The sequence below is a fragment of the Myotis brandtii genome, unplaced genomic scaffold (genome assembly GCF_000412655.1).
Source record: "Myotis brandtii unplaced genomic scaffold, ASM41265v1 scaffold352, whole genome shotgun sequence".
Lineage (NCBI taxonomy): Eukaryota > Metazoa > Chordata > Mammalia > Chiroptera > Vespertilionidae > Myotis > Myotis brandtii.
The window spans coordinates 766618-781113 of record NW_005363542.1 but is presented as its reverse complement, the minus strand read 5'-3'; the positions used below and the strand labels follow the sequence as shown (position 1 = coordinate 781113).

The following is a 14496-nucleotide window of genomic DNA, read 5'->3' as shown; positions in this document are numbered from 1 at the left end:
ACTCTCTTAATCCAGAGGAGTGGTGGGTCCCGGAAAGAAGAAAGGAGAGGCACAAGAAGGGACCTGTGGGAAATCAGCTCACTTGTTCAGATCTCTGTTCAAATAGTGCCTTCCTCAAGAGGCCCCCCAAAATCACATCTTCCAAAATGACTCTCGTCACTCTCCTTCCCCTGCCTGATTCTTCTTCAGAGCACCTATCACCTGACAGTGGTGTTTGTCTATCTCATCTCCTAGGTTAGAAGTCATGCGAGACTGTGTCACTTTTGTTCACAGCTGTATCTCCAGTGTCTAGAAAGGTAGTTGGCACACAGTGACTGCTCAATAAACAACACGTAATGAAGGTTCCAGGAAGGCAGATGGAGCCACACAGGCCTCATCTCTCAGCTGCTCAAATGAAATTGCTCTGAGAAGCTGCAAGAATCTCAAGGATTCCTGTGGCCTTTCTCTCCCTTTCTTGGCAGACGGTGAGGCAGGAAGGAGCCACTGGAAGCCCTGACATGTTCTCCAGCTCCCCTTCAGACAAGCATTTGTATGGCACACCTCTCCCTCCCGAGGCCTCAAAGACTCTCTTCCTGTATCTGAGTCCCGGGGAGCCTCAAAGCCTATTAGCTTGATGTGAGGCTTCCCGGAACATTAAGAAGTTATTTAAGGAATGGAACAGGGAACTTCGGGGAGCTGAGTGTGGTCTGACCGAGGAGGGCCTACTGCAGCTTCAGAGAGGGAAGGTCAGGCCTCCAGAGCCTGCTGGAATCCTTTGAAGCCCTTGCCGCTGAGGAGGTTGAGCGTCCAGGGGGATGTCTTGCATGGAAGTCTAATTTTTCTGAAAGCTTTCTCACAAAATGTTCTGCATCACAGGTTAATGTATAAGACATGAGTTGTAAGTGGAAAGTTGGCAAAGTCCTTTGGAAATTGTCTAAAGGGCAGGAAACAAAGGGTAGCAGTAAAAAGAAACCTAAAAGGATGTTAATTAGGGAAGTGCCTCAGGGAATACGGTTGAGACCAGCTTTTTATTATTTACATAAAAATTAGTTGGAGAATGGTATTGAAAGGGATTTTCATGTTGGCTAATGAAACTGCATTAGAGAGCTGTGTGTGGAAATGTGAATAGTGGAATTAAGGGAGGATTCAATTTATTGACAGAATTGAAAAGGAGTGTTTTCTAACATATTTCTATTTATCAACCCACATCCATTCTGTTCACCAGATTTCCAGTTGAGTAGTGGGCAGGAGAGCTTCAGCTTGAATAACTCAGATCTCCACATTTTTGGGGCCAACAGAAAGTACTTGAGATTTTGACATCCTACACATAGGGCGGGTCCTGAAATTGAATGGAATTATAATGGTATTCAGACCTAGAAACCTCTCTTTTAGAAGGACCTGGAAGGTAGATAGAATCTGCTATTTAGCTATCAGCATAAGATTGGGTCACCTAACATACATATATCTACCCATTTCCCTTTAGTTAACATTTTCTATCCTTTGGAGCTCGAATTATCACAGAAATTCATTGTAGAAATTCCTCAGTAGGAAGCTAGCAGTCTCTCTTAAAGTTGTTGCATACACAGTGAGCCAGGACTTGAAGTTGGGAGCCCAAGAGTGACCTTTGCTATCTTCTCTTGAGCCTACCCCAGGGGATAACTCTGTAGGCACCATGGAGGCTACTAAGCCCTTGATTTCCCTACAGCCTGGTACTCAAAGTGCAGTCTCAGAGCATGAGAGAACAAATTAGAAATATAGCCTCTCAACTCACCCCAGAACAGAGTTAGAATCTGCATTTTAGCAAGATCCCCAGCTGATTTCTATGCATTTGAGAAGCACTGCTCTAAGACACCCGGGAACCACAGAAAGCAACGCTAAGGGGATTTGGTTGCTTCTGTAGAGTGAAAGTTGGACCACATGAATTCTGTGGCCTAAGGATAGAATTCTGGCATTTGAGTCTTTCTGGTCTGTAGACTTAAGATCCTCCCTCTTATTTTCTTTAATTTGGCCTCATAAGGCACCCTGCCTTCTCCGGAATGTAAACATCCTTAAGTGAACATGCCTTTTGAGAAAGTGTTAAAAGGGGTACTGTATACCCCTGAGTGCTCTTCCCCTGAGTGTGGTCTGCACACTGGGCCATTAGCTAATTGTTACCATCTACGTCACAGGCCACAGCAGCCTGGGTTCTGGAGGCTGCTTTTCAATTCTGCTCACTCTCCAAGGGCTCCGTGGGTAGGTGTGGTGCACTTAGCTGTTTTCTGCTGCTGGGTGTAGGCTGTTAGTCCACAGGACCGGTCCTGTGGCAGGGTGTCACTGGCCTGGGAAAACTGTCCTAAAACATAAGCGTGGCTTTCAAAGACATGGATTTGAGCAGTTTGTAGACCTCTTAAAATGTGTATTCTCTCTAGACCTGAGATGATGTAATGATTGTGATGGGGCCTGGGAGCAGCTGCTCACACTGCCTCCTCCGCCCTCTCTCTTCCCTCCCCTCACCCACAGCTTTCACTCAGGCTTGTTTTTAGAAAATAGAATAGAGAAATGAGGGGGTTGAAGGAGCTGGAAGATTGGTGAAATTGACCTGCCTTTGTCTCAGCTTATGAGGTAGTGTAGGCAGTTGCTGGTTCTGCCAAATTAGGAGGGAACAATGAAATCCCAAACTCTTCCTCACCCCACCCCGCCAAAGCAGGGTGAATATAGAGTTGTGGCCTAACCTAAATAAGGCTTGATTTTTATTCTTAATGGTTTTGCCAAGATTACTCTGTTCTTTTCAGAGATTTTAGGTGGATGTTGAAATACCCAAGTCATTCCAGGCACAAGAGATGAGGAAAGGCTTAAAATTTGCCAAGACACGCTTAGGAGATTCAGACTTAGCATGTGAGCATGTGTCTGTTGTAACTTGGGCTAGATTGAGGCCCCTCAAACCTCAGTGTAGCCTCAGAGCTCCATGCTTACATGAGATGCGTCCCCTGCACAACAAACAGGTAAGCCAAAAGGTGGTCAATGAGTGCACTGAATAAAGTGCTTCCTTTGTCCTGGGCCAATACATACAGAGCAGCTACTAAGGATCCTAGTCTGGCCTTATCTCACCCCCAGACTGAGAACTCAGAAGCAGGGAAATCTGCTCTTCGTCTTTAGACTTAGAGCACCTGACCCAGAGCAGGCCCTTGATGTTTGTAGAATGGACATGCAAAGAAAAGAAGGAAGCAAGCCTCTGGCTAGCGTAGTATCTATTGTAAGTCAGTGTTCCAGCAACATCTCAGGCATTACATTTTCAGTTCATTGATTTCAGTGAGGAAGGGATAGGGAGGGAGAGATACATCAATGATGAGAGAGAATCATTGATCAGCTGCCTCCTGCACACTCCCTACGGGGGATTGAGCATGCAACCTGGGCAGACCAACTGGGAATCAAACCATGACCTCCTGGTTCATAGGTGGACGCTCAACCACTGAGCCACACCTGCCAGGCAGTTCATTTCTTCTTTGACAAACTATTAAGCCCACCCATTAGGCCCCATATATCTGTACAGCAAGTCTCCAAAGGAGGCTACCCTGCCCACAAGCTTGCTGCACAATGAGTACCTCACAATTCATACCTGCAAACCACTGGGCTGGGCAGGAAAAGGGACTGGAGATCAGAAGTCAGTTCGTTGGGGGGAATGATGTGCTTCCAACCTCTTAAGCCGAAGTGTTCCCGTTCGTTTCAGGTAAGAATCTACGATCTCTCCAAATATGAGCATGGAGCAGATGATGTGCTGATCCTGGCAACGGACGGACTGTGGGATGTTTTATCAAATGAAGAAGTGGCAGAAGCAATCACTCAGTTTCTTCCTAACTGTGATCCTGATGACCCTCACAGGTTTGTGCATTTCTATGATTATAGGGTTATTTCTTAAGCAGTGTTTTATAATGTGACTGAAATTAATAATAATCAAGCATTTTCAACATTCGTGATTTATAGCAGAGCTAATAGGGATGGTTTAGTAACCAAACTGCAGAAGGGACTATACTTCCTATTAGAGGTACATTCACAGCCAAATAAAAATCCTAAGTAGAACCCAGGTACAAATGGTGAAGAATTTGATTTGTAAGATATTTCAATATCTTAGTTCGTATTCTCCAAAGTATATTTTCATCCACTGGGGAACTGTTTCTTTCAAGAAACATTGAGAAAGGAGAAAATTAAAGTAGATATTCTCTTATGGCATAATGGCAGTGTAACTACCCTAAACAGCCCTAGGTGACTCTCAGATATGAACAGAAATCTCCTCTGGAGAAACAGTTTTCACTTAGAACACAAGGATGCAAGTCTCCATGAGTAAAGCCAGCAGAAGCAACAGACAGCAGAGTTGGGCCTGTAAATACTTCATTATTGGAAATATCAATCAAAAATATAAATATTTTTACATGTTTCAGAAATGTTTTTAAAAGCATTGAAAATATGAACAAGAATAAAAGACTATAAAATATCTGCAGAGACTTTAAAAATAAGGAAGTGAAACTTCTGGAGACGAAAAATATAAAAATAGGAACTAAAATCACTGGATTAAAGAGATTAGAGACAGTTGAAGAGAACACTAGTGAACTGGGAAATAGAGCTAAATAATCCAGAATATGGCTCAGAGAGACAAAGAGAAGGAAAATGTGAAATGAGATTAAGAAACTAGGAGGATAATCTAAGATACTGTCATTAGAATTCCAAAAGGAAATTCTATAGCAGATGGGAAGAAAAAAAATGTTCTAGAATTGTTAAGTAATACTAACCTTAAGATCCAGAAAGACCAACAAAGGAGAAGAAATAAAAATAAAATTATAATGGGCATTTTATAATGAAACTGAAAAACTTTAAACAAACAAAAAGATATAAAAGCAGCTAAGAAGATAAAACAGATACATAGGAATAGCATTTAGACCAGTGATGGCGAGCCTTTTGAGCTCGGTGTGTCAGCATTTTGAAAAACCCTAACTTAACTCTGGTGCCGTGTCACATATAGAAATTTTTTGATATTTGCAACCATAGTAAAACAAAGACATATTTTTGATATTTATTTTATATATTTAAATGCCATTTAACAAAGAAAAATCAACCAAAAAAATGAGTTCACGTGTCACCTCTGACACGCGTGTCATAGGTTCACCATCACTGATTTAGACTGACAGCTGAGTTTTCAAAAACAATAGGAGCCAAAAGATAGTAAAATTATATCTTCAGTTGGATAAGAAAATAGCTCAATTTTTAGAATTTTCATGTGTAGTAAAAATATCAACAAAGAGGATGCAATAAAGACATTTTGGGGCAAAACAAAAATTTTACTGCCAGCCAACCTCCTCTGAAGAAAATTCTGAAGGATGTATTCAGATAAGAGGAAATGATCCCAGATGGAAGGTCTGAGAAGTAAGATGGATTACTAAGATATTAGTAAATATGTAGGTATACTTAAACATACATTAAATATATAAAACAGTAATAAGAATGTGATGTGTGGTATTAAAAATGAGAGGATTAAAATTCTGAATAAAAACAGCATATGGGTGGTAAGGGAATAGTAATCAGTAAAATATGCTGAGGTTCTATTTGAGAAGAGGTCAAAGTGTTTAACTGTAGACTCTAAGTAAATGTGTTTAAATAAGCAGTTTTCATCAGATATGCCACAAGAATTTTTAAAACATTCAATACCTGGCTGTTAAGTGAGGGGCACTGATCTCTTTTCCCTTAGATTGTCAAATACAACAATGAACATAGCCAACACAACAATAGCCATCCAGTGTGAATGAATCAATATTATGCCTTTTTTTTTTGTCAGACTGATGAAAAAATAAAATATATTTTTGGTTTACTGCAGAATTTTAGCAATTAGTTCATGTGTGCCACAAGATGAAAAGGGTTGAAAATTGCTGGTTAAATAGCTAAGAAAACTACTAAGAGAAATAGAAAGTGTAACTTTCAAACTAGTCAAGGGAGAGATAATCTACATGGAATTAAAAACCAAACTTCTAAAAGTTTTTACTTTTAAGTAAAAAACAAACAAAAAAAAACAATAAAAATTAGAAATTACTTGGGCATGAACAATAAGAAGAATGCTACATATCAAAACTTTAAAGGCTGAATTTTGAGCCTTTTCTAATTTGATGAGCTATACATAGATGAAGACTCCACTCACCCCTGACCTGCCAGAAGTGACTATTCCCCCTCCATGTCATTGGGTAAATTTTTACAAAGCTGTGCCCTATATCACAAGGGACTTCTCCCCATAAGTTTTATATTCCAGACCACAGAAAAAGAAAAAGAGACCCTTAACCATAGAGAATGCTATTTCTCAGAATCAGACCTTGAGGCTGACTTGTATTACTGGGCTAGTTCTGCTCATATGATCAATGTAAACATGTAGAAAAGAATTCTTGTAACTAAAGGTTCTAAGGAGCCAAAGGAGTGGAGCTATGTAATTGTGGATTGTGTTCTTTTCCAGTGTACAGGCTGTCAGTAAACAGCTGTCCTAATTTAAAAGTTTAGGTCTGTGGTCCTTATTTCAACAACAGCATTCTATGTAGGAAATGAAAACGGCACAATAAACCCAGGAGAAGTAATGAAAGGAAAAATTAAATATAACAAAATAGAGAACAAATACACAATGAAAATAAATGACAAAGCCAAAATTTGAAACAGCTAATATATTAGGGAAATACAAATCAAAACCACAATGGGATACCACCTCACACTCATTCGGATGGCTATTTTAAAAACATACAGACACGCCAAAACCGGTTTGGCTCAGTGGATAGAGCGTCGGCCTGCGGACTGAAGGGTCCCGGGTTCGATTCTGGTCAAGGGCATGTACCTGAGTTGCGGGCACATCCCCAGTAGGAGATGTGCAGGAGGCAGCTGATCGATGTTTCTTTCTCATCAATGTTTCTAACTCTCTATCTCTCTCCCTTCCTCTCTGTAAGAAATCAATAAAATATATTAAAAAACAAAACAAAAAACATACAGACACAAAATAAGTGTTGGTGAGGATGTGGAAAAATTGGAACCCTTTCGCATTGCTGCTGAGAATGTAAAATAGTACAGCTGTGGGAAAGTATATGGTACTTCCTTAAAAAATTAAACATAATTACCGTATGACCAAGCAATTCTACCTCTGGATATATACCCAAATGAAGTGAAAGAGGAACTCAAAGAGATACTTGTAAACCCATGTTCATAGCAGCATTATCCACAGAAGCAAAAAGGTAGAAGCAGCCTAAGTATCCATAGATAAATGAATGAATAAAAATATATAGTATATACATGCAATGGAATATTAACCTTAAAAAGAAAAGAAATTCCCACACATACTATAAAACTGATGAACCTTGAAGACATGGTAAGTCACAGAAGGACAAATATTGTATACAGTGGGGCCTTGACTTACGAGTGTCCCGACAAACGAGTTTTTCGAGATACGAGCCATCTCTTGGCCGATTTTTTGCTTTGAGTTGCAAGCTAAAATTCGGGTTACGAGCCAGCTTCAGATACCCCACCGCTAGTTGGCGCAGCGAACGTCACAGTGAACGCCACAACATCAGCCCAGCATCACGTGTCTCACTCGTTCACTTTAAGCGGTTAGCTCTTAGTTGAAGCATCAGTGTTGTGCTCACATTTGTGCTTGCAGTTATTTTGCAAAACTTCGTTTTTTGGGTGTCCGGAACAGATTAATGGCATTTCAATTCATTGTAATGGTGAAAATTGATTTGACATACGAGTAATTTGAGTTACGAGCTCCATCACGGAACGAATTAAACTCGTAAGTCAAGGCCCCACTGTAATTCCATTTAATTGAGGTGCCTAGAGTAGTCAAATTCATAAAGACAGAAAGTGAAATGGTGGTTGACAAGGATTGGGGGGTGGGGTTAGAGATGGGAAGTTGTTGTTTAATGGACATAGAGTTTCCATTTGGGAAGATGAAAAATTTCTGGAGATGGATGGGGTGATTGTGCTGCACAACAATGTGAATGCACTTAATGCAGGGGTGGGCAAACTTTTTGACTCGAGGGCCACAATGGGTTCTTAAACTGGACCGGAGGGCCGGAACAAAAGCATGGATGGAGTGTTTGTGTGAACTAATATAAATTCAAAGTAAACATCATTACATAAAAGGGTACAGTCTTTTTTTTTTTAGTTTTATTCATTTCAAAAGGGCTGGATCCGGCCCACGGGCCGTAGTTTGCCCACGGCTGACTTAATGCCACAAAACTGTACACTAAAACATGGCTAAAGTGGTAAATTTTATGTTTTGTATAGTTTACCACCAAAAAAAACACACAAAGAAGCAAATTTTAAAAAGTAGATCAAATTTTCCATAAGACTAATCAAGAATAAAGAGGTGGGGGGCACTGACAAATAAACAATATTAGGAATTTAAAAAAAATGATCCAGATGCAGCAGCAATTAAATATAAGAGGATATTATGAACATATACCTATTCATCAATGGGAACATTATAAAGATATTAATTCTCCCTAACTTGATCTAGAATCAGTATAGTTTATAACCAAAATTCCAATGGAGTTTTCATGGAACTGATTTTAGACATACGTGGGGGAAAAAATGCCAAGAATGTTTGTGACGTTTCTATGTGAGTCATACCCTTCTAGATATTAATACAAAATCAGAACAATTAAGACAGTGTAGAAAAAATGTAAAATTTCATCCTTCTCTCACATCATACACTAAAATCAAGTCTAGGCAAATTAAGACTTACATGTGAAAGGCAAAAATAAATACAACTTTTAGAAAATAGCATATAGGAAACTATAATCTCAGAATAGAGAAGGATTTCTTAGAACACAGAAAGTACAAACAATTAAAGACTGATAACCTTGACTACATTAAACTTACCAACTTTGGTTCTTCAAAAAACAACATCCTATATAATAAAACCCTAATATGCAAATCGACTGAACGGCGGAACAACCAGTCGCTATGACACGCACTGACCACCAGGGGGCAGATGCTTAACGCAGGAGCTGCCCCCTGGTGGTCAGTGCACTCCCACAGGGGGAGTGCCGCTCAGCCAGAAGCTGGGCTCATGACTGGCGAGCACAGCAGATGTGGTGGGAGCCTCTCCTGCCTCCGCAGCAGCACTAAGGAGCAGCAAACTGAGCGGTAAGGAGCAGCAAGCAAGGGGGCAGTAAAGAGTGAGGGGTCCTGAACTGTGAGAGCCCCGGACTGCGAGAGGATGCAGGCTGGGATGAGGAAACCCCCCCTCCCAGGTCACGAATTTTGTGCATCGGACCTCTAGTAAAGAGAATAAAATGACAAGCCATGAACTGGGAGACGATTTTTGCAACTTGTATAACTAAAGAGGGATTGATATCCATAAAATATAATGAATTCTCCTAGATCAAAAAAGAAAATATTTTTAAAAATCCAATAGAAAAATGAGCAAGAACCAGTCATCACACAGAAAATTAATGGCCAATAATGAAAAAAACATCTTAAATTGAATAGTATAAATTAAAAATGTGGAAGGACTGCAGATGGGTTTGCAAGTTTATAGAAAGATTCTGAAGACATACTGACATACCTGGTAAAGCAGAGCCTACACATACCCTGTCCTACACCTAGGTCTGTACCCAAGAGTAGTGGATCTGAAAGTGGGGTCTTTGGGCCACATGGCATCAGCATCATCTGAAAACTTGTTAGAAATGCAAATTCTCAGGCCCCTCCCCAAATCTACTAAATAAAACTCCAATGGTAGGACCAGTGTTTTACCAAACCATCCTGGTGATTCTGGTGCTGCTAAAATTTGAGTCATGTAAAAAGACATCCACAGAATTGTTTCTATTACAAAAATAAATTATTTTTCATGTCCAATTGTAGGATGGATAAACAAAGAACAAAATACAGCTCACAGAGGGAAATGACCCAAATTTGTGCTCATTAACAGGGAAAATCTCAAAAATATAATGTTGAGTTGAATAGGCAAGTCACAGAAGAATACACATGTTGTGATTCTATTTACATGAAGTAGAAAACTAGCAGTGTATCACTGAGAGCTGTAGATATTAAAACTATAACAAAGAGCAAGAGAATTAACCCAAAATTCAGGATAATGGTTGCCTTGGGAGGAGAGGTGGCACAGAGAGTGGGGTATGCTTGAGGAGGGGCACACAGTGAGTCTTTAAGATACTGGTAGTGCTCTGTTCCTTTAGCTAGATGACTGGTGCCTGGCTGTTCATGTTAAAATGCATATATGTAATATACATTCATTCGTGTGTAAACTGTGAGAGGCAGTGAAGTCCAGTGGTTAATAGTGTGGAATCTGTAGTCAGACTGCCTGAGCTCAAATCCTGGTTCTGTTCCTTTGATACAAGTAAACTTAGGGAAGTTTCTGAATCCTCCAGTGCCTGGGACCCCGCCTCTGTAACACGGGGGTGCCCATCGCACTTCTCACACGTGTATATAAAGTGAAGTGCCTGCTATACAGTGAGCACCAATGGGTGTGTGTTGTTGTTATTCTGCTTGTGGCTATTTTTGTATGTTTCTTATATTTCACAACAACAACAACAACCACAAAATTCTTTCAGGAAAAAAGTGAAGCTATCCTGTCTCCCTCGAATTGTTTGGCATAATCACTTTGCTCGGGTGCACAGGAATTGATGGTGCTGCAATTAAAGATTATTTATTTAAATTTGAATGTTTTTTCTCCTGTTGAGGTTTTAGTTTTAATCTGTGTTTTATATCCTGCTTATTAGCAACACTGTTATGTTGATTTTCTCTACTGTGAGTATTTTTATAAAGCTTTGCAAAGCCAGCTGACAGGTATGAGTGAAAAGGCACCCAACACTTTTTTTTTTTAATCTTTCCAAGCTGGCCTGGTCTTGCTCACCAGCCTGTTTCTCTCCATGGCAACAAATGTGCCCTCCAGGGAGTGGCAACCTATGGGCAGGGTTATCACCGGGCAGGTGCATGCCACGTCAGAGCAAGCTCCTGGGTTCGTGAGAAATGCCGCAGCAGGGCTTACAGTGATCTCCATGGAACAAACAGGGCAGAAACAAAAAAGTTCTTCAGTTTGCCTTTCAGAGCAGATTGCCAACCAATGCCTGAGAAAGAACCCTGTGTCAGACAGATGAAAGAGTTGACAGGAAAAGCTACAAAATGAGCATAACTTTATTGGTAACATAGATTATCAGGCTGGAGGTCAGAAAAATTCTGGTTGGTTTTTGAGGTCTTAAGACAGAACTTCGGGGCAAAGCTGCTCTCTTTGCCAAAAGACTGTGATTCAGATTCATTCATTTGGGAAATATTAAGGGCCTGTTTTATGAGCCAAGGCCTGCTGGACCCTGGGGAAGATTTTGAAGAAAACAGAACTGGTCCCTGCCCTCTTGGAGTTTAAATTTCAGAGAGAGTTACAGAAGCATAAGGAAGTTACAATATGGGTGATTGAAGGGAGGAGCCTAACCTAGAGCAAGGGATGTCCAAACTTCAACCTGAGGAATAAATACGGATAAGCCAGGAAATGCAGGGGTGAGGTGGAATTGGAGGGGAGAACATGACCCAGTGAAGGAACCCGACAGTCAGTCATGGCTGAGGTGTGCCATTACTAATCAGAAAACACCCGGTACAGTCGGATGGCAAAAACATGAGACGGGGATTATTTCCCTTCCCGTGTGTGCTCCTTAGGAATTTAAGCCGTATTGGAAAGTCAGACTTAGGAATTGTATAAAATGATGTTCTCTTCCATGGTGACACATTTGCACGTACCTGTGTGTAATTTGGAAGGAGGGCGCCACTCTCAAGCCCTGGCTCAGTGTGTCCACAGAGAGCTCAGGCTCAAAAGCCACACAAAAGGTGGCCTGCTGGTGCCCTCCCAACAGGAACTGTTCTGATGTTGTCATGCACAATAGAAATACGAGTGGGGGGATCCTTTCCCCCTCCCCACGTGGGAGTCTGCACTTGTTCTTCAATAAATCTCCACCTTTGCTCTAAAAAAAAAAAATATATATGAGTGGAAGTCAGTCATGTTAAGCCGTATTGGAAAGTCAGACTTAGGAATTGTATAAAATGATGTTCTCTTCCCTGGTGACACATTTGCACGTACCTGTGTGTAATGTGGAAGGAGGGCGCCACTCTCAAGCCCTGGCTCAGTGTGTCCACAGAGAGCTCAGGCTCAAAAGCCACACAAAAGGTGGCCTGCTGGTGCCCTCCCAACAGGAACTGTTCTGATGTTGTCATGCACAATAGAAATACGAGTGGGGGGACCCTTTCCCCCTCCCCGCGTGGGAGTCTGCACTTGTTCTTCAATAAGTCTCCACCTTTGCTCTAAAAAAAATATAATAAATAAGAGTGGAAGTCAGTCATCCTAATAAGTTTTAGCCTAAATCATCATTTTTGTGATGAAGAAAGACCCACTATAATTCCAGAGGCTCCATGAGCCCTTCCTCAGCCAGAAGGATTCAGTTCTCCCCAAATGTACCAGGACCACAGGTTGCCTGTTTAATCCTGGGAGTCGGGGAGTGGAGGGTCCCTGGGTGCGAGCCTGAGGAGGCTGACCAAATGAGGTCAGCCTATTGTGGGCAGCCTGAGAGAGAGGAAAGACAACAAAGCAAGTATGAAGAACAACAAAATGTTTCTTCATTTGAGTTTTGAATGGGCCTGTTTGACTAAGTTTTGCCAGGTTCACCCAGTTTTGTCTAGAAATTTAGCCTCCGCCCTGTGACAGGCACGATTTTTGGCTTTTTTTTTTTTTTAATATTATGTGTAGGGTGGTTTTTTTTTACCCCTTTGCTTTTTATTTTTATTTTTCCTCTTTCCAGACATTCTCAACAAACTGCCAGAAGAGTCTTCCTCTCATGACATCAATTCCAATAAGAAATTTAAAATAGCGTCTCACTCTCCAGAGTGAGTTGTGAGGGAAGAGATGATTAGCATAAAGATGAGTTTGTGAAGTTCTGACCCTTGCACCATCCTCTCTGCAGAGATGGGTAAAAATTAGCTGTGAGATCTTCTTCACCCCAGTGTAGTAAGTCCTTTTGCTATTTTGAACTGTCTTGACAGAGGAACTAGAAAATTAAAAGGAGTCTCTGTGGACAAGCCAGCATGTGAGTGTGGCAAGGGATTTCTTTCTCTCTTTCCTTTTTATTGGAGTTTGCCCTGCAGTGTAGCAGGGCTGGCAGTTCTGTGAATGTGGGGTCATGAAATGAACTGTTCAGAGGAAATAGACAAGCTAACATTTTAGAGGGGTTGCTGGAGTCACGGAGGGTGGGCTGCACAGCCTGTAGGGCTCTATAATTCCAGTAAAATTTTCTTTTGAGATCTGAAGATCCTGAGGCAACACACCTGGGATTGGCTCTCCCCCAATTTGAGGCTAGAGGTTTGGGGGTGAGTCTCCTGGAAACAATATTCAAAATGGGGGCAAGGATGTAAACACTCAAAGAAGATGCTTGATATTTTGTCAGAAAGGAATAAATGATTACTATTACTAAAAGGAAAGGGCATGGGCAACGTCCAGAGGAACGAGGGCCAAAGAGCAGGTAACCAAGCATGAAAATGTGGCATGGAGTCACATTCAAAATGCCCAGGCGAAACTTTGCAAGGCTTTGCTGCTCAGTCCTTCACTTCCCAAAACCTGTCTGTGGAAATCTCATCTCTGTAGCTTGTACCTAACGGCCCTCAGTCCCCCTGCCATGATACTCGAGGGGCTTGTTATGGGGTATTAAGTCTATAAATACCAATATACTGTAAACTCTGTAGAGCATTTCCCTACGGAGAGAAGCTTTCTTGATGGTCACATTTCGATTGCTGTTCTTCACATCCATGCTCTCTGAGGCTCAGAAAACCATGTGCCTTGCTAAGGAAGAGAGTCATCAGTGGAGAGTTAATAGTAAAACACCCACTAACACTGACAGCAGGATACCAATGTAGGTATTAAATGCTAGTTTGTGTTACACTGATAACATGAAATTTATTCTGGCAGAAGACAAAGATGTTTTTGTTTTGTTTTTTATGAAATCTTTCCATGAGTTAGCTGAACTAATTTCTACCAGTGCCGTATGGTTTTCAAAAACTAGGCCTCAAATGCAAAAGGAAGCCTCCCCGCCCCCATCAGTTACAGGTCTTACAAATGTCATTAGTGTTTGATCTGGAGTTTGAAGACTAGATAAAATCTGCATTTTTCTTTCTCAGTGTTTAGCATATTCAGGTCCCTGGGAATTTGGAAGCCAGCCCGTGACCCTGCTCATGACAGCCTCTGAGCAGCACACGCCAGGCCCGCCTTTCCTCGGTGCTGTTTATGTGGCGTTAGAGCAGGGCTGTGTGGCCACTTGGTTGGAGCATTGGGGCATTTTAAAGGGTTTGCCAGGAAGGATTGAGAAGGAAATGGTCTATTATGAACACTCACATTGAAATGTTTGGGATTCCAACTAAAATAAACATGCACAACCTAAGAAACCGGGGTGCTGGTGCCAGGGGCAGAAAGGTGGGCAGTGCCTGGCTGGCAGTCTTACCCTCTCCTGTGTGGGTGGGGAGCTCTCCCCAGTC

General features: G+C 41.4%; 1 protein-coding gene across 1 annotated transcript in view; it reads left to right on the top strand.

Annotated features, from left to right (window-relative positions):
• PPM1H (protein phosphatase, Mg2+/Mn2+ dependent, 1H) overlaps positions 1–14496 on the top strand; it is a 241360-nt gene that overhangs the window by 213768 nt on the left and 13096 nt on the right. Inside the window, exon 10 of the mRNA XM_005871690.2 lies at positions 3686–3837. Within this exon, the coding sequence (XP_005871752.1) occupies positions 3686–3837 (152 nt within the window). The remainder of the gene's footprint in view (positions 1–3685; positions 3838–14496) is intronic.